The 27,923-nt window shown below is 54.0% G+C and overlaps 2 protein-coding genes across 10 annotated transcripts; one reads left to right on the top strand and one right to left on the bottom strand.

The window, feature by feature from the left end:
* Positions 1–27: 27 nt before the first annotated feature.
* Positions 28–13,185, bottom strand: Fxyd7 (FXYD domain containing ion transport regulator 7). 9 transcript variants are annotated; one of them, XR_008223069.1, is made up of 11 exons: positions 13,068–13,170; positions 12,176–12,199; positions 11,790–11,854; positions 11,353–11,385; positions 10,903–10,977; positions 10,524–10,560; positions 9,638–9,687; positions 9,432–9,486; positions 8,839–9,308; positions 4,826–4,855; positions 28–433 (listed from the first exon to the last, which is right to left on the bottom strand). XR_008223069.1 is itself a non-coding variant. In XM_052761930.1 (6 exons), exons 1-6 carry the CDS (start codon positions 8,867–8,869, stop codon positions 411–413), a joined length of 234 nt encoding a protein of 77 aa, XP_052617890.1. In that variant the 5' UTR covers positions 8,870–9,004; the 3' UTR covers positions 28–410. The 9 variants fall into 9 exon arrangements, 3 of the variants coding, with proteins under 3 accessions (XP_052617890.1, XP_052617888.1, XP_052617889.1); XR_008223071.1 differs by lacking the exon at positions 13,068–13,170 and adding an exon at positions 12,844–13,053; XR_008223070.1 differs by lacking the exon at positions 12,176–12,199 and having other exon boundaries at positions 13,068–13,185.
* A 298-nt stretch (positions 13,186–13,483) lies between these two features.
* Positions 13,484–27,390, top strand: Lgi4 (leucine rich repeat LGI family member 4). The gene is made up of 9 exons (XM_052761866.1): positions 13,484–17,241; positions 17,636–17,707; positions 18,046–18,117; positions 20,678–20,749; positions 20,858–20,929; positions 21,139–21,308; positions 24,472–24,636; positions 24,719–25,224; positions 26,355–27,390. Exons 1-9 carry the CDS (start codon positions 17,072–17,074, stop codon positions 26,667–26,669), a joined length of 1,614 nt encoding a protein of 537 aa, XP_052617826.1. The 5' UTR covers positions 13,484–17,071; the 3' UTR covers positions 26,670–27,390.
* Positions 27,391–27,923: the final 533 nt, after the last annotated feature.

The following is a 27,923-nucleotide window of genomic DNA, read 5'->3' as shown; positions in this document are numbered from 1 at the left end:
CCACAGACGACAACACACAGACAGAACGGGAGGAAAAAAATGAATGCACATTTATTAAGCTCAAGACATGGACCCTGAGGGGACAGCCGGGAGGGTCCTGGAGAAGGTGACCAGGAGATGCAGGAGGGAGGGATACGAGGATCCCAGGGGACTGGGGACGGACTCCTGGATCCCAGGAGCTGGAGGCCTGAGTCTCTGGGTCTGGGGTGCAAATGGGCTCTTTGGGGGATCGTCGTTGCCAAGGCCTGGGGAGGGACAGCGGGGTGGTGCAGTGGCTCCGGCCTTGGGATGGGTGTGGCGGCTCATTGGGGGCACACTCCCCGGCGCCAGGCTGGGTCCCCACCGCCTTCACCCGGTTCTCGGGCTCCTGCGCTCCGGCCAGGGACAGCAGTGGAGATCTGTAGAGGGTCCTACACGCCGCCACCTCCAGGTGCTGGGAACAGAAGAGAACCCGCGTTAGTGACCCAAGTGAGGGAAAGAACCAGAGTCCAGGGATGGTCTCCTTCTGGCTAGCCTTGGGGAGTCCTCATGTCTTCCCCGTCCCCTGATATCTGGTCACCATGAGGACATCTTCATTGCTGCTATTTGCTCCATCTTGGGTCATGGAGTAAAGGACACCTAAGGCTGACCTGAGTGTTCCTGGGGGTTTAAAGTCTCCTTGGAAGAAAGAATCCCCACCTCATGCTACACCGACAAGCTCCTTTTCAATCTATGCTTTTGACAACCCGAACGTCAGGCAGGCATCTTTCAGGCCTCCACTTCCCTTCCAGGACAGGCCACCTTTGTACTCCTACCGCGACTAGGGCTGAGCCAAACACCTGCACCCACCCTACCCCAGCACCACAAAGACACCTCTGATGTTCTTAACTCTCGTTAAGAAGACATGAAACAAGACGTAATTTCTCACCCATCCTCCCCCACAGAACCTATGTCCTCAGAGTGCCACCCTTTGTCGTAAGATTTTAATGGGAAGCTAGCTCACACCTGTAAACACCCCAGCACTTGGGAGGCGGAGGCAGATGATGGCTGTGAGTTTGAGGTTGACACAGTGAGTTCTTTACAGAGTCCTGGACAGCCAGGACTAAAGAGAGACATGGTAAGAGGAAGACAGCCCCACCTCTGATAGGTTTTTACTCCCTGAAGTAAGTCCCTAGAAAGGAGGTAACTCTGCTAATAAACACGCCCAAAGTCTCCCATGTACAACCTCTCCTCACACTCTTCATCTTCCCCACCCCCACCCCCTCGCCTTCCAGCCTTCTTTATCATCTTCCTGTCCCCATGTGCTGCCCTCCATGCTCTCCCCTCCTCTCTTCTGCACCAGCTTCCTCTTCCTCCACTTCCTTCCAGCTGGAATCATTTTTCCTTTTCTTCGTTTTGAGACACAGTCTCATGTAGCCCAGGCTGCTCTCTGACTCTCTCTATAGCTAGGAATGGCCTCAAACTCCTGATTCTCCTGCCTCCACCTCCAGAGCGTTGAGATTCTGAACAGGCACTGTGCCCAGTTTAGGCAGTGCTTGGGATTCGACCCAGGGCCGCATGCATGGAGGGAAGCACCCCAGCCGCATGCCCCTGCAAACCTCAGCTTTTTGTTTGTTTGTTGTTGTTTTGTTTTGAGACAGGGTCTCACTATGCAGCCCTGGCTGGCCTGGAATTCACAGAGATGCACACACACACACACACACACACACACACACACTCACCCCGCTTGCTCCCCACCTCACTCCAACTCCCACGTTCTGGGATTAAAGGCATACATTCTTGCCTTCCCTCCATCTTTAAATCTGTATTCTATGCTTCATCCGGTTGTCCTTATTCAGAAGCCCACCCTCTCTTCCCTCCCTCTCCTTTCTCTCTCCTGCCCTTCCTCTTTCTTCCCTGTGGGCCTACTGGAAGGTAGAGGGGAAGCCTGTGTGGTTTTCCCAGGTGCTAGCTCGCCCCTTCCATCCTCTCAGACTTCCCCAGCCACACCCCACCCACCAAGCTCTCTGATGCCTGCATTTCTTTGAGACCTCCTTGAGATGTTGCCAGAATCCCCTCTCTGCAACTTCACCCCCTGAAGGACCCAGGGTCAGCTGCAGCCTGGTGGGGCCCCAGGCTCCAGTCCCCCCACATAGCCCTCTAAGGATCCTGCTAGCATCCTCCAAAACCATGCTCACCTGAGGAGGGCAGTTCTGACTTACAGGATTTGCATGTTGGGCTGTGAAGAGAGAGAGAGAGAGAGAGAGAGAGAGAGAGAGAGAGAGAGAGAGAGAGAGAGAGAGAGAGAGAAGAGGCAGCTTAGCAGGGTGGCTAGGTTCCCTGGGCCCTACATTAGGTCTCCATCCCAGTTCCCCAGGCTGCCCCACCTCTCAGACCTGGAGTCCGCCTTCCTGCACTTCACCTTCTTGCCTGTTAGGAAAGAGATAGCAGGGAGCAATGCGAGTGGGGAGGAAGAGACAGGGCAGGGCAAGCAGAGGACCTTCACAGGTAAGGAGGGAGTGGGTGAGGCCTGCAGGGGACCCCTGAGGATTGACAATCGGGACCTTTGCAAGTGCAGACCGGGTAGGGGTGGGCAGGAGATCCTCTAAGGTGGGGACACTCTCAATTTGGGGACCCCACAAGTGGGGAGGGCACTTACTGAGGATGATGATGATCCCCAGCACGAACATGATAGTGGCCAGGGTCATCCCCACAGTCTGTACGGTGGCATAGTCTGAGGGAGACAGCGGGACCTCAGGGCAGGGCAGCTCTCAGCCCAGCCCAAGCCTCAGGTCAGTGGCCCAACAGGACACGAAATCTGCCAGCTGAGCCCCCAACTCCACCAGGGACTGGGGGAGGACCCAGATTGCCTGGAACAGTCTGAGACCTCTGTGCCTCTCTACCCTCCACCCTCCTTCCCAATGCTGCCCTTCTGGATTCTCACATGAGACACTAAGCCCCATCAATCGCCCCTTCCTGGGTCCTCATCTTGGTTCTGTCCTCCATGATCAGGGCCTAGACTATCCCGGCAGATCTCTCTATGGTATTGCTGCCCTGCCCCCATTCTTCCTCCCACAGCCACAAGAACTCTATTACTCCCAGTCAGATCGGGGACCTGCAGAGGCCTCCCAAATGGCCCCCACAGTATTCCAAGCAAAAACCAAGATAAATCAAGATTTGAACCTCAGAGTCGTAAAATGACTTCTGATTATTTCAGTGCATGAGCCCATTAGCCCTGGTCATAATCCGTGGAGATGCTGAGTACTGTTTGGTATTGAGACAGACAGCAGCCTCACCTGACTGACAGAGTCCATCTAGCACTGATACAATGAATGAGAGTTCTTCAGTGGATGACCTAGTCCTGATCTTACTAAGGCGTCACACACTCTTCTCTTCTCAGCAGTCCTCTGCATAGCTGCATAAACCCCCTAATCCTCGAGCATGCCAGCCACCCTGCCTCAGGACCTTTGCACTAGCCACTTCCTCTGCCTGAAGGCTCCATGCACTTGACTTCCTCACCAACCTGTGAGTTTAACTGAAATGCTCCATTTAAAAGTCTCATGGCCCCAGCTCTCTCTAACCCCATTCCCTTTCTTATTTTTCTTTTCATAAGAACATAATGCTTTGAGACTGGGTCTCACTACATAGTGCAGACTGATCTCAAACTCACAATCCCACTGCCTCAGCCTCTTGAATGCTGGGAAGAATTATTCTTGTTTGCTGTACATGTGAGGTGAATAGGAGGAGAGCATGAGGCTGTCAGGACGGAAAGGCTGGTCTAGAAACCTCCCCATGATGTCTCCAGAGCCAGGTGTGGGGCCTAGCATCCAGCACACACAGGCGTCACAGGGAGGGGACCGTGGAGTACCTACTGTGTACAGCCTGCATCTGCCCTTCAGCAGCTAGCTCTGATGCTGTGATCAAGCATTCATCAACAAACAAAAATTGCTAACAAAAACAAAACCACACACACAAATCCCCAAGTCACGGCAGGGTGTGGTGTGGCTGCTTTGGCTGGGGACTCAGGGACAGCCTCCTAGCAAATCAGTCAATATCTGATCCGAGGCCAGCAAGGAGAGGAGCCTTAGCTCACTGTGTGGAGAGCTGGGGGTGAGGAATCATGTTTCTGGTAGAAGGAAGAGTAAGTCTAAAGGCCCTGAGGTAGTAAGGACCTTGGCCAATGAGAGGGTCTGTATTCATGAGTAAGGACAGAAAATGGGGGGAATTCAGGCTAGCTTCCAGTCTGCCAGACCCAGGGCTTCCGTATCTTAGGGATGAGAGAAAGGCATCATTACAGAAACTCTTTCTGTAGTCCTCAGAGGTGGGAACCATTGCTATACCTTATTTATAGGAGGGTCCAGAGAGGTAAAGTTGTTTGCCCTAGGCCACACAGCTAGGAAGTGGATAAATTAAGATTCAAATCTCAGAGTCGTTTTATGACTCTTCCCAAGCTGCTTCTTTGATTAATTCAGTGCATGAGCCATAGTCCTGGTCAGAATCCTTGGAGGCGTTGAGTATTATTTGCTATTGAGGCAGGCAGCAGCCTCCTCTGACTGATGTAGTTTATCTAGCACTGATATAATGAATGCATTTGCCCTTCCCAGTCTCTTCCTAGTCTCCAAAGAGGGAGCCTTAGGCTGGTGCTTGCCAACCCCAGTTAATCTCTACCCTGAACCCAAGAGAAAACAGGCTTTACAAGGCTCACAGCCTCCATCAGGGGCTGGAGGGGGTAGAAGACCACCTCCCTCCCCCAATCGGGCTGTACCTTCCACATACCCCTTTGGTGAGCCAGTGTCCTGTAGTCCCAGCTGAAACTACCCTTCCATTTCAGCCCTAGGGCATCCCCAGCACAAGATCCAACACTCACCATAGAAAAACGGGTCTGTTTCTTCGGGAACTGTGGGAAAGAAGACAGAGAAGAGGGGAAAACACGTTTCAACACTGGCTTTCTGGATATGTTCGAGGACCAAGATGGACCAAGCGCTTCTTTGTATGGTGGATGATACTGCCTCTCAGTAGAGCACATAGGATGCTCTCCAGACCCATTCACCCATCAGTCAGTGCCATGTCCTGTCTAGTGCACCACCCACCCAATTGTACATGGCAGCCCTGGTCCTAGACCCCTCGGAATCATTCCGTGAAACACACATGTACACACACACTGGACCTATCAGAGCCCAGTCTCACAAGAGGACCACCAGATGGACGCATTGGCTTCCCCTAAAGACTCTCTCAACCCTCCCAGTAATCCAAGGGCCCCTGAGGTCACAAGGCTGCCCCATGCAGAGCTTTCCCATCTGCTTAGGCTGTCACCAAATCCAGTATGGGCAACCTGTGATGACTTATATTCTCTATCATCTAAGATACCAGCAGTTTGGAGAGTTGGGATCAATCTTGTGGTAACTCTGTGCTCCTTTGTAAATGAATCTTCTCCATCACATGAAATGTAGGTTTCTGAGGTTGGATTCCTCCAGCCTCAGAAAATGTGTGTGTGTGTGTGTGTGTGTGTGTGTGTGTGTGTGTGTGTGTGTGTGAGGCCTTTTCCCATTTCTCACCTTTGTCCTAAACCCCTTTTAGCAGGCTAGGAGAGGCAGGTATGGTGGCCCACATCTATACCCCAGCACTTGTAAGAATGAGACAGGATAGAGACATCAAGGACAGCCTGGGCTACAAGGAGACCCTGCCAGGTAGAGGGGGAGCTCAGAACATTCTTCCAGTGTAAGATGGGCACCCTGGCCAATCATGGTAGCACATGCCTTTAATCTCAGTACTAAGGAGGCAGAGGAAGGTGGATCTCTGAAAGTTTGAGGCCAGTTATTTCCATACTATCTGAGGCTACATAGTGAGACCTTGCCTTTAAAAATTAAATTAAAAGATGTCTACCCTGTAGCCGGACGGTGGTGGCGCACGCCTTCAATCCCAGCACTCGGGAGGCAGAGGCAGGCGGATCTCTGTGAGTTTGAGGACTGCCTGGGCTACAGAGTGAGTTCCAGGAAAGGCACCAAAACCACACAGAGAAACCCTGTCTCAAAACAAACAAACAAAAAGATGTCCACCCTGCGACTGTCAACTCTCCCTGCAGCTCTCATCACACTCTGCCCGGTCTACAGCAGAATTCTGCAGCCTGTGCCACTAGAAAGGGGGGCGGGTGATGGCACTGGTGCTCCCCCTTTCGGGGTTCTCTGGGACCCATGAATGCTTAAGATGGTGAGTGCTTTAGTTGGCTTTGGGGTGTGGAGACCTCCTGCCTCCATCCACATCCCTAAGTTAGCAGTGCATCCTAGTGGCCTTCCTCCACTGAGACTTTTGGTACTATTTGCTACCAGTACTACTTGGAGCCCAAACTGACTGATACAGCTGGCTATGAGGCATGACCATTAAAAGCTCTGGTTTATTTGGTGTGTCCTTCCCAGGTCTCTGTCCAGGCTCTAAAGAAATCCTGGTTTTGGTGCTGATGTGTCTTTAACATTTGTCAACTGAATTGTTGTTTGGGGAATGTGACTTAGGTTTGCTTTTTTTTTCCCCAGAGGATCTCACTATGTAGTCCAGGCTGCTCTTAAACTCACATTCCTCCTGTCCCCGCCTCCAGAGTGCTGGCATTACCAGCATGCACCACACACCTGCCTCCTGACTTTTAGGGCAAGAGAGGGAAAAAAATACGAATTTTCCATTTGTGGTGGTGATTTAAAAAGAAAAATAAGCCCAGTAATGTTTTTTAAAGAAGTTAATCCTCAGGAGAAAAAAAAAATCTTAAATAAGCAGCAGTAAAAGGAACGTTCCAATACGGCAAACTCAGATGCATACAGCCTGGACCCTGTGTCTGAGAGCCATCTGGGCTGCAATTTAGCCTCACCACCAGAGGGTGGGCAAATTGGTCTCTGAAGCTCAGTCTGGTTCTCAAGAAGTTTTCTGGAATGAATGAATGAACGAATGAATGAATGAATGAGAGGGCCTCCAAGGCTGCAGGTGATTGCATCAAAGACAGAGGTATTGGCCTATCTCTCAGTCTCCTGGTTTCCCATACATCCCTTCTCCAGATGACTGCCTGTCCCAGTGTCTTCCTGGGCTCCTCCAAAGATTCCCTGCGGGTCCCTGACCACCGCAGTCCCAGTCTTCAGGGTGTGGCTGGGTTAAGGGTGGAGCCAGGAGGCAAGAGAAGCAATGTACACCACTCTTGGCCAGTTGCCAGGGAGAGATCAAGAAGGAGGTGGTTGCTATGGTAACCAGGGCATCTTGCGAGGTGATTGGGGTCCTGGCACTCCAAGCTGGGTGGGGTCCTGTGTAAGGTTTGGGGGATGGGCCAATCTTACCTCTCCTCTTTGCCCCTGCAGACATGGCTTCTGGCCAAGCTGTCTTTGCTCCCAAAAATAGGGTCCTCGATCCAGGTATGCTCACATCCCCGTTCTGCTCACCCCTGATTCTCCCTCTTATTCTCTGACAAGAACCGCATCTCCCTTCTCTCCCTCAACAATTCATTAATTTGTTTCCATAAGCTGCCTGCGAAGAATGCACCGGAGCTTTTCCTCCCCCGGGGTTTCCCAAGTCCTGCGGTCCCCTGTCAGGCTGTGACAGGGAGAAGGGGATTGGCGAGGCATCTGCCCTCCCATCTCCACCCGTCTGCTGCTATCGATCCTGTTAACCGCCACCTCTGCGAAAAAGAAGCCCTGGGCTCCCGCCAGACCTGCTGGTTCAGCCCTGCCCCCTCTCCCTGGGGTGGCTCCTAGCCTCTGCAGCCCCTCACCCCCGCCCTGCCTGGGATTCTGCAGCTAGGGCTCTGCACAGCAGCCTCCCCCCGCCCCCCTGCGCGTTTGCTGGGGAAGAGGAAAGGGAAGGTGCCGTGAGAATGGAATTGGGGTTCCCTCCACCGCTAGGGGCTCCGCAGCACCCCAAGTCCTCTGTGTTGCCCGCACTCCTGTTCAAGCATCCTACCCCTAGCTCCTCTGCAGAGGACCGGGCAACAGAGAGGGAGATCAGAAAGCCAGGGAGCCAGAGAGGGTTTAAGAGGGTGCACCAGATCTGGGTTAATGGGTGCTAAGTGTAAACCTAGTGCGGCTGGATACAGGGAGACGAGATGTGTCTCCAAGATGAAACCATAAGTACATGTGGGATGGGAAGGGGGTCCCCGACATTCCATTCCCACCATGCAGGTTCACCGCAGTGCTGCAGCCCCACCCGTCCCCCCTCCCTCCACACTTGTCTATCTTCCTCTATCTCAGGGTCTCTACGTCTGAAAAGCTGTCTCTCTCTCTCTCTCTCTCTCTCTCTCTCTCTCTCTCTCTCTCTCTCTCTCTCTCTCCATCTCTGAGAGACTGTCACCTGGGTTTTCGTGCCTCTGGCTCTCCTGTTTCCCTTGGTCTCTATCTCTTTCAGGTTTTCTTAGCCCATCTCTTGTCACACCACCATCTCCCTCTTCTCCCTTCAACAGTCCCTCTGGTCCTTTAGCATCTGCCTGTCGGAGTTCAGTAAATATCTACACTACACAAGGCAGTCTTAGGATAACGACCCCTTTAACTGGCCCACCTCTGGGTGCTGAAGTATTCCAGAACCTCAGTGGCTGCAGATCCATCAGCTCCCACCCTTAAACCCCCATCTCTTCCCGTTAGCTTCCACCACTGTGCTGGACCAGGCACCCGGTTGCCATAGCAACCTGTCCGCGCATCCTTTCTCTTGGGACTGTCACTCTCTAATCATAGGTCCTGTACAGGGTGCCCAAGAAACCCCAAGGGGTGTCAAGGAATGTGCTCCTGGGCTTCCACCCACGATAGGGGCAGACATTTCCCCTCCCTCTTCCTTTCAGTACGGGATCCTCCCCACATCCTGTCCCCTAAGCTCTTAGATCCAGGATCCCCCACCTCCATGCTAGCACCCATTGACGCTCACCGTTTGTGGGGCTCTGGGTTGGGGTGGCCATGCTGAGCCCGAGCAGGGGGCTGCTGAACGCTGAGGCAGCTGAGGCAGCGAAGGCGCGGCTGCAGCAGCTGGAAGCAGGACAGACTGATGTGGGGGGGTAAAGTGGGGGAGCCCTGGTAGGGCGGGGGGGCCTGTAGCCAATGGGGGCCCGAAGAGCCCGCCCCCGTCCAGGCCATACCCCCGCCCCCGCCCCCGCCCACTGCTGACGTCCCCGCCCCTTCCCCAAGGGTGGGGGCGCCCCCTGCCGGGGCCAAGGGGGCTCCCGGGTTTTCGCGCAAGAGGCACTGAAATCAACCAAGCGCTATCAAGAGGGAAAACCGAGTTTTATTGGAGGTCTTAGCAGTAAGGGGTGTCCGAGAGGCAGGGCTGAGGCAAGGGACGCTGGAGGTGGCCACAGGCGAGCAGCTGGGTGGGGAGAGGCGTCAGATGTCAAGGGGGTCCTGTGGGGGGTGAAGGGAGTGAACGGCAAGCAGAGACCCCAAGCTCTCCTTGCCACGCTCCCACCCTGGCACTGTGCCCCTCTGCCTCTCTCCCTCCCAACTTCAGCCCATCAGCTGCAGGACCTGGCTGAGTTTCCTGGAGACAGGTGGAAGGTCTACCGCCTGCGGGTGGACAGACCTGGGGGGGACACAGAGAGTTCAGCGGGGGCGGGGGGGGGGGAATCTGCAACCCGGGTAACTCCCCGCCAAACCCATCGTGCTGTGCGCCCAGGAAGAGGGGTTCTTGGAAACAGCTGCCCCACAAACCCCTGCCGTGTCCACGAACTTACGGCGGATGGAGCTGCGGAAAGTTCCCTCCTCTTCGTCGGGTTCCCCAGTTCTGGGAAGGGACAAACAGAGGAATTCGGATGGACCAGGATGGGCAGCCGCTTCCGAGAAGCCCCAAGTGCAGGCCTTATTTCCCGAACCGCAACGGGGACTTGGATACGGGAAAGGTCCATCCAAGAAGCATCCTGTTTCTGTTCTGGGGTGCGGCAGGAGGAGCTCCTAGCCGGTCACAGTGAAGGCCTCCGGGATGTTGGGGAAGGGACTTGACATTGTTGGGGAGAGGGACGGTCACAGGGTCTAGGGAGACGGCCCTGATGGGACTTGGGTCCAGTGAGTGAGCCTAAGTCTCCTCACCTCCCTGTGCCACCGTTTCCTCATTTGCAAAACGGAATTGATGGCACCCAGGTGGGGTGAGGGGAACAGAACAGGGAAGGAAAGGCGCCCGGCGCGTGGTGGCACTCATGCACGCTAGAGGGTCGGTATGGAGGCATCTGTGATCGTCTCAGCACGCAGAAGGCATGCCTACGTTGCCTGCGCTTGAAAGGTTTATTTCGAGAGGGATAGTGCGCGAGGATGGGGACTGGAGCTAAACTGGGCCGCCCTGTGAGGTGATCTCATTTCAGCACTGCTGCTCCTGCCCAGCTTCGCCTCACTATGCTTGAGTTTCCATCTGCGGGGCTGGTGGGAGCCCAGCGCCCCCACTGGCTGGGAGCTGGGCCAGGCAAAGCGGGAGATTGACCATTGCTCGGGGGCTAGGAACTTGGCTTGGCTTTGGCACATGCTCAGCGCTTAATACGTGTTCGGCTGCAGGATGGGTGCGCTTGCCGCCTCTCCCCAACTGCCTCTCCACTGCGGGAGGAGCGAGGGAGGCCCAGAGGGAGCACTCACCTCTGCTGTTGGTTGAATTTGCACCGACATCTCTTGCCTGTGGAGTGGGAGGGTATAAGCTGAGCTTTCCTCATACTCCCTCCTCCAAACTGGGGAGGCCGCGGGGGTGGGGCGTGGGGCGGGGCTGGAGGAAGGGTAGGGTGTGGGGGCGTGGTTGAATGTGGGGGTGTGGTCTCGCAGAATGGGGTGGGGAGTGGGCGTGGTTTAAAGTGGGTGTGGTCTTGTGGGGCGAGGTTGGAGTCAGGGTGGGATGTGAGAGATGTGGTTGGAGGCTGAGCCTGTGCTGGGCGTGGGTGGGGCAAGCTGTGTAGGTTGTTGGGAGCTGACTTGGGCAGGGAAGGCTGGAGGCGGGGCCGAGAAGGCAGGTGCAGACACTCACTAAGGATGATAAGGATGCCCAGGATGAAAAGGATCCCAGCGATGGTGAGGCCGCCGATCCTCAGGGTGTGGTAATCTGTGGGCAGCCCAGAGGAGAGTGAGCGGAGGGAAGGGGGGTCCCATGGGTAAGAGTATGCAGGGCAGAGGGGAAGAGAGGAAGAGAGGCGAAGCGGGGAGGGGAGAGCAGATGTGTGAGAGGAGAGGGCAGGGCAGAGGAAAGAGGGAAGGAGGAGGGTGGTGGGAAGGGAGAAAGGTTGGAGAGGAGGGTGCCACCGAAAGTGGAGACAGAAGGGGATGGGTGAGACGGGGGATCAAATAGACAGGCAAAGGAGTCTAAGACAGAGAGAGAGAGAGAGAGAGAGAGAGAGAGAGAGAGAGAGAGAGAGAGAGAGGAGAGAGGGAATGGAAACACACAGGCCTTCTCTCCAAACCCCACAGCAGTTCCCCTCACCGTAGGTGAATGGATCGGGTTCCTGTGGACCTTCTAGAAAGAAAAATAAAAATGAACATTTGAGTATCTCTTGGGGTTGGGGGCTCTACCTACCTTCTCGCACTGGGAGTTTGGGTGCTACAGGACCATAGACAGGCTGCCAGACTATTCTGTGTTCTAGCAACCTCCTGTGGTGACCCAGTATCCTGATATCTTACAGGTTGTTCATGTTTCCATCAACCAGGGACCCAGCTTCTATCCACTCCCACTTCTGCCTAACTCAGACATCTTCCTCTCTTCCCCAAATGCCAGCCATGACCAGAGCCTGTGTGGCGATGCCTGATTTCCTCTTACGTGAATTCCTTTAGTTTGGTTTCTCCCACTTAGTTTTCTCAGGGGCCTTCTCCTACCTCTGGCACCCACAGGGCTGAGATAGAAGGCATCTCCTTTGGACTCACCTGCACTGGCCGTGGTGAGGAAACACACGCAGAGAGCCAGGATGTGGCCGGGAGATGCCATTGCCCTAAGGAGCCAGCCAGGGTCAAGAAATGTCCTCTCCCCCGTTCTCCTCCCCTCCTAGAAAGGGCCTGAACCCACGGGGTTAAGTCAAGGACAGCCTAAGGACCTAAGGAAGGAGTGTCAGCCATTCAACTTAGTTGCCTGAGAAACAGGGGCTCCCCTGCTTCCCAGGAACCACGTCCCCCAAACAACTCCATAACGGGGATCAGGAGACTCTGCAGCATACACAAGAGCAAGGCAGGGTGGGGAGACACATATACAGGCCTCGGGGGGCCTCCCACGGGCCACCCCTACCAACATCTGGTCCCCGAGTCCCGAAACTTACCCTTGTAAGGGAAGCAAGCTGCCTCTGGACACAGGTGGAAGTGCTGAGACAGACAGAAGGACACGCCCAGCCCCACCTGCCCCAACACACCTCAACCAGTGGTCTCTGTACCCAGACAGTCCCGGCTCTCCTGCCTTCGGCTGCCTGCCCGCTCTCTCCCTGACCCTGGGTATAAATATCTCCCACTTCACCCTGGAGGAATTCGCTGCACACAGGCCACCATGGCAACAGCCCCCCCTCTCCCAACGACTCGGGGGGTCCTGTACGACACTCCTGGGGTGAGGCTCAGCCAGGAGCCACATCCCCACAGGCTACCCTGTATCCTTTCCTGGAAGCTGTGAGAAAAGGGGGAAACACCCCTCCCTTTGCCCTCCCCCGGGTGACATCTTTCATAACAAGACAACATTAGACAAGCGAATGACAAGAGGCCCATGCTGGTGGGCCTGAGAGAAGTCAGTTGTTTGGTTCAGGGACACACGTATGAGCACAGACACACTTATACGTGGATACACACACACACGTACACACACACACACAAAACGGCTGTGGCTAGAATTGGGACAGACAACACCCTCTTCCCAAACTGTTGATTAGAGGAACATAGGGTGTGGACATAAGCACATACTCCTCCAGGCCTTCTGTACCCCCAAACAGTGACAGAAACAGACCTGTACAAATGAGTACACAAGCCTCCCCCCAGTCAGGGGTCCCACGCAGCAGCCACTGAAACAGGGCGGAGTCACCGCTCCGCCCTGTACAAACGGTCCCCACACTCTCCTCCCTCTTGGGTCAGGCCTGCTGAGAAGCCACAGGCTGGCCACTCTTGTTCCCAAAATAGGCCTCCCAGCTAGGGGAGCAGAGGGGCCTGGAGGGGGGGCTGGGGGACGCTCACCCCATTCACGCTGTCCCTGCTGACAGAAGACCCCCAAATGTCCAGCTGTGCACCCTGGGAGCTAAGCACTTTGGACCCCCTGGCCCAGAACTGGACGCTCCACCCCCGCAGGCTCCCCTCCTGGCCCCACCCCACTCTTGCCCTCCCCACGAGCAACTGAAACTAGAGCCCAGGCTGGAGGGGGGCCAGGGGGCGGCCCCCAGCCCAGGCCGCCCTGGCCGCTAGATTAACTCTCTCAGCACAGCCCCAGGAGCAGCATGTGGACTGGCCTGTGAGGTGACACAGACCTGTGTGTGTGCGTGTGTGTGTGTGTGTGTGTGTGTGTGTGTGTGTGTGTGTGTGTGTCTGTCTGTCTGTGTGTCTGTGTGTCCATGCGCGCGCGCACACACGTGTGCACGAACACAAGCCTGCTTCTAGACCAGGATCAGAGAATGTTTTCTGCTAGGATTCCTGGGAATTGGCCCAGCTGGGGCCTAAGGTCACACAGCCTAAGTGCTTACGAGGTCACTGACCTCTGACCTAGTGTTCTGCCAGCCTTTGGTAACTAGTTTTTTATTTTAAATGCGTGGTGCTTTGATTTTTGCATGGATGTTGTGTGTTGCTGACTCAGATTCACCAGGAGTAAAACACACACACACACACACACACACACACACACACACACACACACACTCGGGTATCTGTGCAGAGATACAGTCAGGATATAACCACTGAATGGGTCTCAGGAAGCAGAGGCAGGAGGATTGGGAGTTCAAGGTCAGCCTGACCTGCAGAGTGAGCTACATAGAGAGCGAGACACACATCCCTTCTCATAAAAAAGACATTGCTGTGCCTGTGTGCTCTTACACACGTTACACACTATCACACACAGCCCATAGGAACACATTCAAAGACAGACTCACGCCCGGTACTCCCTCCCATTCCCACACCACAAGGAGGGCAGACATGGGTTCAAGACTCCTTGTGTGACCTTGGGCAGCTCTTGAGACCTCACTGTCCCTCAACTGTCCCGGGCTACGTAAGGGAGAAACCACTAATGCTCTATCTGCAACTCCTGGCCAGGCTCCGAGGTCCACAAACTTAGTATTTTCTTGTCACCTCCGTTTTAGAGACTGGTAAACTGAGGTCTAGATCACTGATTTTCCTCAAGTCACCCTGCCAGCTGAGGGTAGAAATGTCCCCAGCCAACAGCAGCCCAGACACTGTGCTCTACAGACAGGAGTTTAGCCCTGTCACGGACACAAGCTTAGCCTCAGATATCCCTGTGGCCCCAGAGCCTTCTACCCAAGCTGTCCCAGCATCCCTGTTGAAGATAACCTTGGTGTTTGCACAGCACCAGGAGAGGAGGGGGGCTGCCGCCAGCCTGTCCAGCCTGCCCAGTTCCCTCTGCTTAGAGAATGGCTCTGAAGAGCTCACCGCCCCAGGGTGGGACAGCTCAGTCCTTTCTCTTTGTGTGATGCTAGGCTGGTGGCAGTCTGTTTGGGACTCAATTGTCCCTTCTGTAAAATGGAAAGAAGAGCAGTGTTCCCCCAACAGAGGGAGGTGGTGTGGTTATCTAGAACAACCCACGCAAAGCAGTGAAAACGGGTGCATTTCCTGCAAGGCTGGTGCACAGTAAATGCTTGTGTTTGCAAAGTTATGCCCTGCATCACTGTATAAGCCATCTGTCTCCTGATGAACGGGAGTGAGCACCTGCTGGAATGCTCCAGGCCTGTCGCTGGCCCCTGTGTGTCCTTAGCAGGAAGCTTTTTAATTGTTCTCTGTCTGTCTGTTTGTTTTGACAGGCTCTTATTCTGCACCCTCAAGCTGGCCTCAAACTCACTATGGAGCCTAGACTGGTCTCCAACTGTCAATCCTCCTGCCTCCACCTTCTGAGTTTGGGAATTACAAGTGTTATCGCCTCTCTGAACCTTTATCAGCGTATTCCTATGTAGGGCTGGGGATATGGTTCAGTTAGCAGAGTGCTTACTTAGCATTCATGGAGTCCTGGGCTCAGTGCTCAGCACCAGATAACCTGGGAGTGATGACACACGTTTATTCCCAGAAGTGGAGGCCAGAGGTTGGGAGATCAAGGTCATCCTAGGCTGTACAGAAAGTTCAAGGCCAGCCTGAGTTATGTGGCACTCTGTCTAAAATGATTACCCCCCCAAGCCTGACTGAACCCCGAAGAGGGGAACTGTTTGGTTAGTTCACCGAGTCCTCTCCTCAGTCTGGGCATGGACAGTAGGAATGATCCCATTGACAAATGAGGACACCAAGGAACAGAGAGGTTGAGTAACTTGACTGAGGCAACACAGGATCTGTTGGGCTCCTGTCCTCCAATGGCAAGAGACCACGTGTTCCTCAGCCTTCTGACCCCAGGCAACAAAGGTTGTTCCTACTAAGCTAGAGCCAACTGGCCCTGTAAAGCTAATCATTTAAGAGCCTCATGCCTCGGTTTCCCCATTTTTGGAGCAGGGATTGTAAAGCAGGAACAGCAATACCCCCAGCTCACAGAGTTGCTGTGACGTCAATGAGCTAACACATGTAAAACCTGGCACACAGTTGAGTGTGGTGGCGCCCATCTGTCATCCCAGCACCTGGGAGGCTAAGCCAGGGGAGTCTTGTGTTTGAGGGCAGCCTGGACTGCAAAATGAATCCCAGGCCAGTCTCAAAACAAGCAAACAAGTGTAAAAGCCTGGCAGAAAGCTTGAGGGGCGTAGGAGGGATCAGGACTTAGGTTGGGTTATGTGTGATTTATGAATTGTTCTCATTTAATGGAGAGGATCTGTCTGAGTTTCCAAGACCTTAGTTCAGATGAAAACACGCAGTTGTGCACATGACCATAAATTCCAGCTTCCAAAGACAGGATGGAGAATAATACAGAGTGGCCCTGGAGCAGGCTTCCTGGGTTTGGATCCTGGCACTGCCTCCACTGGAGCCAGCCACCCTGATCCCCTGGCCTTTCTTCAAATTCGTTATGAAAATGACACTGACCTGAACTTCATGGGAAGATTAGGGGCTGGTAGTGAAGTTTTAGGACAAAACTCGATTAATTTGACGTGGAAGAGAGAGGCGGAATCATCACTGTTAGTACTTGTATTCAGTCTTGGATCCTGGCCTTCAAGTGTTAATTACAGGGACCTGGAGGGAGCTCTGGCTTTGGGGCAGGGCAGCGGTTCTGCCACGGGTGACCACAAGGGGGAGCAGCTGGACCGGTACTGGCCTAGTGGTGCCTTGGTGACAGGGTGGACCACACCCTCTAAGAGACGGGGCAGGAGGGAACAGCTAGGATATCCCCCATCCCCCAGTGACTCCTCTTCCTAGCCCCTCCCATCTGCAGTCTGCAGAGCCATCTGGTCTCCACCCTGGGGACATCCTTCCCACTCTCCTCAACTGGGGTTGAGTGGGGACTCTGATGAGGGGGTTGGTTGGGAGTGCCTAGGGTGGCTCAAGCCCTTGGCAGCCCCGCCCCCTCAAAGGCCATTCAGTCCCTTCCTTGGGCCTTTTCTTCCTATGGCCTCTGACCCGCTCCTTCCTACCCTTCTGCTGGGCACATCCTAGGCCACAGCAAGTGGGACGAGAGTGTGGGAGGACACAGAGAAAGTACTGGAAGCTTGAAACGGGGCAGGGAGGTGAGAGTTACAGACACCAGGCAGAAGGACCAGGACGGACAGACAGACGCACACACACACACACACACACACACACACACACACACACACACACACACACACACACACACCAGAGATCTACAGGCCAAACCAGAGACACAGACAAAGACAGAAACAGACATGAGATTGCAGGGGTGGGAAACAGAATAATAGAAAGATTGGGAGAGAGACTGACAGACAGTCCCACACTCCAGATACAGGGAGAGAGGGACTGGCTGAGAGAGAGAACAAGAAGGCGACCGGCCACAGGACAGCATGGCCAGCAGCAGGATGGAGGGGCATCCCACAAACATGTAGTGGTCAGGGTCTGGCAGGGTAGGGTGAGTGGGAGCCTGGGCAGGGGCAGGGGGCATGGGAGGGGCAGGCATTCTATTGTTGCTGTTGGCCGGGGCTGGGGCAGGAGTGGCCTGGAGTCCCCCCAAGGCAAAGTGTCCCCCACGCTGCTCCTGTTCCAAGGAAAGCACCCTGTGTGAGGGCTCCTCCGAGCTGCCCGAGAGCTTCTCCGCCACGCTCCTGTCACTGTGAGTGCCAGCCCTGTGTGGGCCTAAAGGGAGGGAGGAGACCTGGGACTCCAGGGTTTGGGGTGGGGTGCTGGGGTCTCTATCAGAATCTTGCACACCACAGAATTCTGGGATGTCTGAAAGAGGGCTGCTGAGATTTGGAAAGGTGCCGATTGGGGGTGTCCCAAAGGGCAGGGGGAATCAATGGGGACACTGGAGGTGCAGTATCCAGGGGCTGAGGGCTGCCAGGGACCTTGTACATGTGTGGAGGGCAGAGGGCAGGGATAGAGAGCAGTAGGAGGCACCCCCGGGCTCAACATGGAAGGTCAGGGCCTCCAGAGCAGCCAAGGGCTCTGATTTGAGAGAGGAAAACTGCAATGGGTGTCTGCTCACTGATTTCTGCCCATGTCCCCAGCTCCCTCATCAAGATGGGGGTCTCCCAGCTGAAGGCTGGCAGCTTCATGAAGATACCATCATTGCACTTGCTGTGAGTATGGCCTGGCTGGGCCCACGACCCTCTGCTCAAGAAAATGAGTGTTCCTGCACGTGTGTGCGTGAATGTGTACGTGCGCACGCGTGTGTGTGTGTGTGTGTGTGTGTGTGTGTGTGTGTGTGTGTGTGTGTGAATGTGAACGTGTACATGCATGGGGGGTGTTCGGACACCTGTGAGGACATGTGTACTTTGTTGTATATCTATGGAAGCATCCGTGTCCGTTCACATACACCTATGCTTACACGTGGGTCTTTGAGTTGGATGAGGGCTAAGAGGACAGCCATACGTACCAGTCTACAACTCTGAAGGCATCTGTCTTGCCCCCTTGCCAGGCTCTTCACATCCAATACCTTCTCCGTGATTGAGGACGATGCCTTCATTGGCCTGTCCTACCTGCGGTACCTGTGAGTATAGCCCTGCTGGGGAAAGGTGGGTCTGGAGGGGCGGGCGAGCCTCTCTGTGACCCCCAGTGGAAGAGGACAGAGGGAGGTGGTCTGGGGAAGGGGGCATCTGGCCAACGGCAGGTCCCTAGGAGGAAGGCTGCAGTATGGACAGCTCAGGAGCTACTGATCAGAAGTGAATCTCACCTCTGTGTACTTCAGATTCACAGAGGAAGCTGGGCCTGGTGGCTCAGCTCTGTAATCCCAGCTGTTCAGGAGGTTGAGGCAGGAGGATAACTAACTCAAGGCCTGCTTCGGCTACAGAATGAATTCAAGGCTAGCCTGAACAACTCAGTGAGACCCTGTCTCATAATAAGAAATAAATAAAATAGAAGAAAATAAAAGACTAGGGGTACATCTTGGGAGTAGGTACTTGCTTAGCATGTGTGAGACCCCAGGTTTCAGTGCCAGCCTTGGAAACCAAGAATCAGCAAAGGGCCTAGATAGCCAGACTCAGTTGTCCTGATGGAGGGGGATTCCAGGAAAGGGTGTACAAAGAGGTTAGGAGAAGGAAACATTTAAAATTACCCGGAAACCACTTGGAGCTATGCAGTGATCATGTGACAGTGTGGGTGCAGCGCCATTGTGGGGGTGCCAGGTTTCAAGAGGGGTTGGCATTATGACAGGGCTGCGTGCTGCTGGTGGCCTGGTGATGCTGCTGTGGAGGGTGGTGTGTAGGGGGTATCCTTGTTACTGATGAAAGGGAAGTGATATGTAAACAGACTTTTATTTCCTGCCTGCCAGTTCCAAATAACCAACACAGAGAATTAATAGGAATTATAGATGATTGGCCGATAGCTCAGGCTTATTACTAACTAGCTCTCGCAACTTAAATTAACCCATTTCTTTTAATCTGCATTCTGCCACGTGGCCTTACCTCTCTTTCAGTGATGATTATATTATTGCTGATGGAGTGTTTGTTTGTTTGTTTATTTGTTTCGAGACAGGGTTTCTCTGTATAGTTTTGGTGCCTGTCCTGGATCTCGCTCTGTAGACCAGGCTGGCCTCGAACTCAGAGATCTGCCTGGCTCTGCCTCCCAAGTGCTGGGATTAAAGGCGTGTGCCACCGCCACCCTGCCTGCTGATGGAGTATGAGGGTTGCTGACCAAAATGGCTGCCACAATATTGTTGGTGTTATTGGGGATATCTATAAGGTGTGTGGGGTTGCTGTTTGTGGTGATTATCAATGTAGGGGTATGTGCTTATGGTGTGTGTGTGGATGTTGGTAATGGATATGGGTAGAATGTTGGTGGAGGTTTTCTAGTTTTGTGTTTTGGGGGCTCTTTCCTATTTGCTTGTTTGTTTTGGAAACTGGGGTCTTGGGCATACTAGGAAAGTAGTTCCAAACTCCTCACTGGGGGATTCTAGGCAGGGGCTCTTCCACTGAGCCACACCCCCAGTCCCTCACTGGGGGATTCTAGGCAGGGGCTCTACCACTGAGTCACACCCCAGCCCCTCACTGGGGGATTCTAGGCAGGGGCTCTACCACTGAGTCACACCCCAGCCCCTCACTGGGGGATTCTAGGCAGGGGCTCTACCACTGAGTCACACCCCAACCCCTCACTGGGGGATTCTAGGCAGGGGCTCTACCACTGAGCCACACCCCCAGCCCCTCACTGGGGGATTCTAGGCAGGGGCTCTACCACTGAGCCACAGTCCAGCCCCTCACTGGGGGATTCTAGGCAGGGGCTCTACCACTGAACCAAACCATATGGCCAGCCCTTGCGTGGAATATTCTAGGCAAGCACTCTATCTCTGAGGCACACCTCAGCCCAGGTGTCATGTTTTTTAAAAATGTTGCATTTATTTGGGGGAGAGTGACAGTGTATGTGCCATGGCCCACGCATACAAGTCAGAGGACAATTTGTGGGAGCAGATCCTCTTCTTCCACCACATGGGTTCTGGGGATCAAAAACTGGGGTTATCAGGCATGGTGGCAACTGCCTTTACCTGCTGAGCCATGCCCCAGCCCTGTTGTTAGTTTTGATGATGTTGCTGGCTCTGGGTTTGCCAATGATGATGAAGTTGTTGGTATTCATGAAAATACTGTGCTCGTGGTGGATGGTGTGAATGTTGGTGGTGACGGTGATGCTGTTGGCACCAGCTGAGGTTTGTAACAGTGGTGGCAGTGTTGGTGTCATGGCAGCAGACTTGGTTCTGGTCATGGAAGTGTGATGTTGGTGACACTATCTGTGTTGTTGGTGTGGGGTTTGGCAATGGGTGTTATGAGTCCATAGGGCTGGGATTAATTATTGGTAACTGAGCTCAGTGATGATAACAGAGGCACACATGTCGGTTCCACGGTGCCAGGGTGGTGGTGGTGTGATGGTGGTTGCACTTATGATAAGCTTGACAATGACCGTAGAGCCAAGACCTTGGCTACCGTGTGAGAATGGCCCTGGTGAAGAATGGTTTCCTTGTGGTCATTCAAGGTGAGAGAGGAGAAAGAAACCATTCCTGTGGCTTCCTAGGGCCAGTCTCTCCAGCACTGTGGGCCTCGCCTCACTCCACCCTCTCCCCACAGCTTCATTGAGGACAACAAGATTGGCTCCATCTCCAAGAACGCCCTGAGAGGACTCCGCTCACTCACACACCTGTGTGTATTTCCACAGCCCAGTCCTCCACCATAGGCACCCGACCCATCCCTCAAGGCCACGGCATCTCCTGGCCACAGCTGACACTCTTTCCTCTCCCGCTCTATCAGAAGCCTGGCCAACAACCAACTCGAGGCCCTACCCAGATTCCTGTTCCGAGACCTGGAGACTCTGACTCATGTGTGAGCTCAGGCTCAGGGGGGCTGAGGGTGGGGCTTGGGAATGCTAATAGGGAGGGAGATCTGGGCCTCCTTGGGCTAACGCATGAGTATGCTTGGCTTATACTTTCCTGTCATCTGAGGGTGCCATCCTAGACCTTCACCTGGGAAGGTGACTCGGCCTCTAAGCCACAGAGACTGGGTCACAGCTTCTTCGTGGCTTCTTGCCCCAGGGACCTCCGTGGGAACCCGTTCCAATGTGACTGCCGAGTACTTTGGCTGCTGCAGTGGATGCCTACGGTGAATGCCAGTGTGGGCCTGGGGGCCTGTGCAGGCCCCTCTGCCCTGGCCCGAATGCAACTCAATCATCTTGACCCTAAGAAGTTCAAGTGCAGAGCCACAGGTGACGGCTTCCTGCCCCTCCCCAACTCCTCGGCAGTGGGAGGGGCAACAGGGCCTCAGAAGAAGAGAGGAAATCAAGTGTGTGTGTTGGGGTGGGGGGCAGCCACAGGGGTGAGAAATAACCTCCCTGAGCCTCATTTCCTCATTTGTAAAGCAGGGGTGGAAACAGTGATCCCAGATCTCTGTGAAGAGTAAACGCTGGGCAGTATTTTTCTTTACCTTTTGACAGGCTCTCAATTCACAGACAAGGCTGGTATTGAACTTGTGACCCTCCTGCCTCTTCCACCTTCTGTGTGCTGGGGTTGCAAGCATGAACCACGCTTGGTCTCTGCACAGCTTTCGATGCCAGTCCTGGCAAAGAGGCTTATTACTGTTGTTGTTGTTATATGTATGTGTGTATGTCGGTGTATGGGTATGTGCACTCGAGTGCAGATGTTGGATCCCCTGGAATTGGAGATCTAGGCAGTTGTCAACTGTCCTGCATGGGTGCTGGGAATGGGAACTCCCGTTCTCTGCAAGAACAGCAAACACTGGTAACCCTGAGCCGTCTCTCCAGCACTTGTTTGTTGCTATTTTTGTTTCGTTTCTGAGACAAAGTCTTTCTATGTATCCCAAGCTGGCTTCAGACTTGTAGCAATCCTCTGGTCTCTGCCTCCCAAACGCGCCATGACAGGCGCGCCCGCTATGCCGGGCTTACAAGAGGCTTTTGTAAGGGTTCACTGGTATTGTTAATACGACACTTAAATACCCATCCTTTGCACCCATTTTGTGCTGGGAGCTGCGGGTGCCTCGCTCCTCCCTGGGGCTTGTCTTCTTTTAGCTTTTCCACAAATATATAGAGTATACCGGGACATTTTTCTGAGTGCTGGGTCATGCAGGAGACAGCAGTGACTCGGCTGGCTGGCCCTGGGTCTCTCCCTTTCTGAGGCTACAGCTGAGAAGTCAGGCAACCCCAAAGAGTCCAGGAGGATCCCTCAAAAACAGGGAGGCACAGGCGGGGGTGGGGGGTTGGGAGGGAGGTAGGGGGGTGGGATGACAGAGCTGGAAGGCACAGACAGAGTCTAGGGTAGGAGTGAGGTCAGGACTGGAGCAGTCATTAGCACCTGAGGAAGCCCAGAGCTAGGACCAGGAAAGCCAAGGAAGGGTGTAAACAGCAAGTAGTGTGGGTTTTGTTTAAGGGCTTGTTTTTGTTTTTGTTTTTCCAAGGCAGGGTTTCTCTGTGTAGATTCGGTGCCTGTCCTGGAACTAGCTCTGGCTCTGCCTCCTGAGTACTGGGATTAAAGGTGTGCACCACCACTGCCTGGCTTCATTTACATTTTAAAATATGGGTGTGGGGGAATAGTGGCTGCATGTGTACCATGGCGCATGTACAGAGGTCAGAGGACAAGTGGGAACCGATTCTCTCCTTGTACCTATGAATTCTGGGACCGAATTCAGCTCCATCAGACTTGGTGGCAAGTGCCCTTACTCACTGAGCCATCTCCCCAGCCCAGGAAGGGCTGATTAAAAGGACATTTTTTAAAAGATTCTTCAGGGCATGGTAGTACATGCAATCCCAGCGCTGGGACGGCTGAGGCCAGAGGGTTGTGAACTTGAGAGCAGTGTAGGCTACATGGTGCAGTCCTACCTCAAAAACAAAATGAGATTCAGTTTGTGTGAATGTCCCCGGTTGTAGCTTCTTCCTGTGTCAACCCTGCCACCTAGGAACAGGGCCTGGTCTGTAGGGTGACACACAGCCTGGGTCTCTTCTGACAACCTGGAGAGTGAACTAAAGAACTCCTGGACTGGTGAGATGGCTCAGTGGCTAAGGGCACTTGCCACCACGCCTGATGACCGGGCTTCAGTCCCCAGAACCCATAGGATGGAAGGAGAGAGCCAGCTCTCACCCTTGCCCTCTGACCTCCACACACAGGTCATGCATCCCACACATAAACACAAATGGGAGCAGATGACCTGTCTTCTGCATGGGTGGGGTAGCCCCTAGTCGCTGCCCTTGTTTTTATGGTTCAAGCCAGGTCGTGACACCTCCATGTGCTTTTGGATGTGGCAAAAAGGAGGTGAAAGAGGCCAGGTCCAGAACAAGTCATGTTCACACAATGAAGTGAATATCACACTTCTTGTCTGTTGTGAACTTGATCATGATATCTGGGGAGTGTGTTGGTAGGGGTACTGGAACATTCTGTCTGGGCTGCCTGATGGTCATCTCCCTGCTTTATGGAAAAAGTGGTGTGTGTGTGTGTGTGTGTGTGTGTGTGTGTGTGTGTGTGTGTGTGTGTTACTAGGGACTAAACTCAGAGCCTTCCAAATGTTAGGCAAGCATTCCACTACCAAGCCACACCCCAGCCCCTCACTGGGGGATTCTAGGCAGGGGCTCTACCACTGAGCCACACCCCAGCCCCTCACTGGAGGATTCTAGGCAGGGGTTCTACCACTGAGCCATGCCCAGCCCCTCACTGGGGGATTCTAGGCAAGGGCTCTACCACTGAGCCACATCCCAGCCCCTCACTGGGGGAGTCTAGGCAGGGGCTCCACCACTGATCTACATACATCCTAGCCCTCTTTCTACTTTTTTTGTTTTGAGATAGGGTCTGCTATTAAGTTGCCAAGACTGTCCTGAACTCCTGTATCCCAGACAGGCCTTGAACTTTCAGTTGTCATGGCTCATTCTCCTGAGGAGCTGGGTTGACGGTCTGTCTGGGGAGAATGGATGTTGATGGCTAGCTGGCTGACAGAGTCACTTATCCTCAAGTTTTCATGGTAACAAAGTGTAGCTCACAGGAATGCTGTTGTAAAGTTAATTGAGTAACTAAACATGCTGTTTGATTTGTTTTGTGTTTTGAGACAAGATCAGGCTATGTAGCCCAGGCTGACCAGCAACCAGAAATCCTCCTGCCTCAGCTTCCCCTAGGCTACCATCATAAGCATGTCCCACAACATCTGTCTAAGACAGTTTCCAGTGGACTATTTGATGATGCCACACAGCTTTGAAAAGAAAGATATTTGTGTTTCTGAGAGTTAAGATATCTATAGACAAAAAGGTTACATTCTATAGGTTCCTATGTGATGAACACTGAATTCTCATTTCAAAGATGTGCTAAGAAGGCTCAGAAACTGAGGTTCCCCAGTCCACCCCCAGGCACCTCTGACTCTCTTGCTGCCTCTAGAACTGTCCTGGCTCCAGACTGTTGGGGAGTCGGCACTGAGCGTGGAGTCCTTCTCCTATCAGGGGGAACCGCACGTGATCCTGGCACAGCCCTTCGCTGGCCACTGCTTGATCCTGGTCTGGGACTACAGCCTGCAGCGCTTCCGGCCTGAGGAAGAGGTGTCCGGTGAGCTCCCCTCCTGTCCTGGCCCCTTCTCTCCTGTCCCCAGACTGCCACTGAGCCTGACTGTGTCACACTCTCCCTACAGCGCGCTCCGTGGTGTCCTGCAAACCTCTGGTGCTGGGCCCACACCTCTTCATACTGGCTGCCCGCCTGTGGGGAGGCTCACAGCTGTGGTCTCGGTCTAGCCCCGACCTGCGTCTGGCCCCAATACAGGTCCTAGCCCCTCAAAGGCTGCTGCGACCCAATGATGCAGAGCTCCTGTGGTTGGATGGGCAGCCCTGCTTCGTGGTGGCTGACGCCTCCAAAGCTGGTAGCACCACGCTGCTGTGCCGCGATGGGCCCGGCTTCTACCCACGTCAGAGCCTGCATGCCTGGCACCGCGACACGGACGCTGAGGCCCTGGAGCTGGATGGCCGACCGCATCTGCTGCTTGCTTCGGCCTCCCAGAGGCCGGTGCTCTTTCATTGGTTTGGTGGCCGCTTCGAGAGGCGCACAGACATCCCAGAGGCTGAGGACGTCTATGCTACGAAACACTTTCAGGCCGGTGGAGACGTGTTCCTGTGCCTGACACGATACATTGGGGACTCCATGGTGAGGCTGGGGGCACGCAGTGGAAGCCAAGCCTGATCACAGCAGTTGACCCTCATTAGACAGGGGGCTGGACCCCTGTTTCAGCACAGCCTCTCACGGGTGAATTCCAGGCGTGGTTTCTATCACTGAGCCTCACCCACAACCAATCCCTCATGAATTCTAGGCAAGCAAGCCCCACTAAGCCCCAGCCCCAGGCCCTTTCTAGTGAATTCCTAGCATAAGCTGAGCTACATTCCCAACCCTCAGCTGATGAGTTCTAAAGTGAGGGCTTGCCTGCTGAATACAGCCTGAGGCAGAGACTCAGACAGGGTCTTAACATGTAGTGCAGGCTGGCCTCAATCTCATGGCCTCTGCCGGTGTAACAGGAAGGTGCCAACATGACCTGCTTCCGCTAAACTTATTCTGCTCCGCTAAGCTTGGCTCTGCAACTCTAGAACATTCCAGGATGATAGATAACCCCAACCACACCCTTCCCATTGGGATACTACACCCTCAAGGTTGAACTGGTTGGTGGTAGGCCCTGCTCACTGCCTCCAGGGCTCTCTTTTCAGAATGAGGTGCAGTCAGGGACAGACACCCCCGCCCCACGCAGTTATTTGAGGGGTCTCTAGGGGAAAACAGTGCAGATGAGAATGCGAGTCAGGGGTCAGGTAGGAGACTGGAGAAGGTGGAAGCTGAGCCAGGGTGTGGCCAGAACACATGCCATAAACACGACTCGTCACAGTACGATCAAAAGACCCTTGCTGGACACTCTGTGTGGCATGTGAGGGAAAGAGAAAGGTCTAGAACAAAGATCAGCTCTGAGCAGACAGATGTTATCATCTGTAAATTAGGAAAGCTGCTGGGCATAGTGTTGGTGTTAGTCAAGGGTCTGGCATTTCAGTACCAGGGAGGCTGAGGCACAAAGACCATGAGTCTGAGATAGTCAGTCAGTACCAGCAAGACTCCCCAAAAACAAACAAACAAATACATACGTACATACATACATACATGCATACATACATACATACATAGCTACGGTGAAACTGAGGACCTACAGGCTCGTGTTACAAGTCCTCCAGAGCCTTGAGGATGACAGGGAGGCCCAGTGCCTCTTGACCCAGGGTCTAACTAGCTTCTGCACCCTACAGGTCATGCGCTGGGATGGCTCCATGTTCCGACTGCTACAGCAGCTTCCATCTCGAGGTTCCCATGTCTTCCAGCCACTGCTCATCGCCAGAGACCAATTGGCCATCTTGGGCAGCGACTTTGCCTTCAGCCAAGTCTTCCGCCTTGAGCCTGATAAAGGGATCCTGGAGCCACTACAGGAACTGGGACCCCCGGCCTTGGTGGCCCCTCGAGCCTTTACCCAAGTCATGGTAGCAGGAAGACGCTTTCTATTCGCAGCGTGCTTCAAGGGCCCCACGCAGATCTACCAGCACCACGAGTTGGATCTCAGTGCCTGAGACTGGGCAGGACCCTGGAAGTGGCTGTGGGGCTGGCAAGGACATCCTATGACATCTGGGTACCCTCTCGGGCCTGGCCTCCTGGCCATCACAGCCTGTACTGTGTGATACAGGACAGTGCATCAGCCTGGGTCAGGCTTAGCCCACCTTTTGGAGAATCTGCACTTTAGGGGGAAGCGGGAGGAGGTCTCTCTGCTCCCAACAATGTTTGGGGCTCTTGCAGTTTGAAGCCACATTTTGGCTGAGGACAGATGTTCCCTAGGCAATGGCTTGGGAGCTCAGCCTGGGACACAACAAGGAGCTGGGATACAGAAATCAAAAGAGCAGTCTGCTGAGCTCAAGAGGTCTGGATATCCCGCCTTGGTCCTGCTCCATATAAAGTACAGAGAGAGAGCTTTCTTTTCCATTCAAACCCAATCTGGCCATTGGCTTTCGTGGAGGAGTACGTATCTCTGTGACGTCACAGTTGCTGGGCAGTTTCCGAGACTGGCACTTTGCTGTTTATGCGCATGTCTGCTGCCAAAGTCCGAGTGGGGCGTTTTGATGCTTTTACGCATGCGCAGAAAAGTGAAACGGTAAAGATGAGTCTGGAGGTGTCAGAGAAAGCCGTGGGTACCCCGTTCCCAGAATGTGACAGGGGCAAGAACAGAAAGTGTGTGAGTTCAATAAATGCCCTGCGCTCCCAACCTGCCCGGTCTGTGGGCTCATGGCAGGAAGGTCTTGTGAATGTTGTTGAGTGGCGGGTGATGGCCCTGGATGGGATCCTGGGTAAGAATTTTGCTTTGAAAGGTTTTAGGCATTTTCCAGGGTGTCACATGGCATCATGGGTACTAGGGAATCTCAAGAAAGCCTGGGGCTAGTGGAGGGTCTCACTCTGTGCCTGCTGTATATTTTTAGGGGTGTCCTGGGGGAATTAAAGGTTTCACAGGGACAGTTGGTATATGGAAAAGTCTCAGGATAAAGTGAGGTCTCAGAATGGATGAGAAAGCCACTGTAGGGGTGGGGGTGGGGCTAAACTCTTCGAGTGGCCCCAACACGGTAGGATGACCTGTTATAGTCATTCTCAGTGTCAACACTGTACTCGATTAGGGCTCTTTTTTACTCCTAGAAGTGTCCCTAGTTTACCACTAGAACATCTAAGTGGCACCGGAGGCTGCCCACGGAGGGAGCAGGAAGTCTCATGCCCATCATCAGGTCATGACACACAGGTCTAACCGAGATTCGGCCACCGGCTTCTGCACACAAGTGCCCACC

Source organism: Peromyscus californicus, unplaced genomic scaffold (assembly GCF_007827085.1).
Source record: "Peromyscus californicus insignis strain IS unplaced genomic scaffold, ASM782708v3 Scaffold_4__1_contigs__length_199733344, whole genome shotgun sequence".
In the NCBI taxonomy this organism is placed as follows: Eukaryota; Metazoa; Chordata; class Mammalia; order Rodentia; family Cricetidae; genus Peromyscus; species Peromyscus californicus.
The sequence above is the reverse complement of the archived record's forward strand: the minus strand, read 5'-3'. Positions and strand labels throughout refer to the sequence as shown.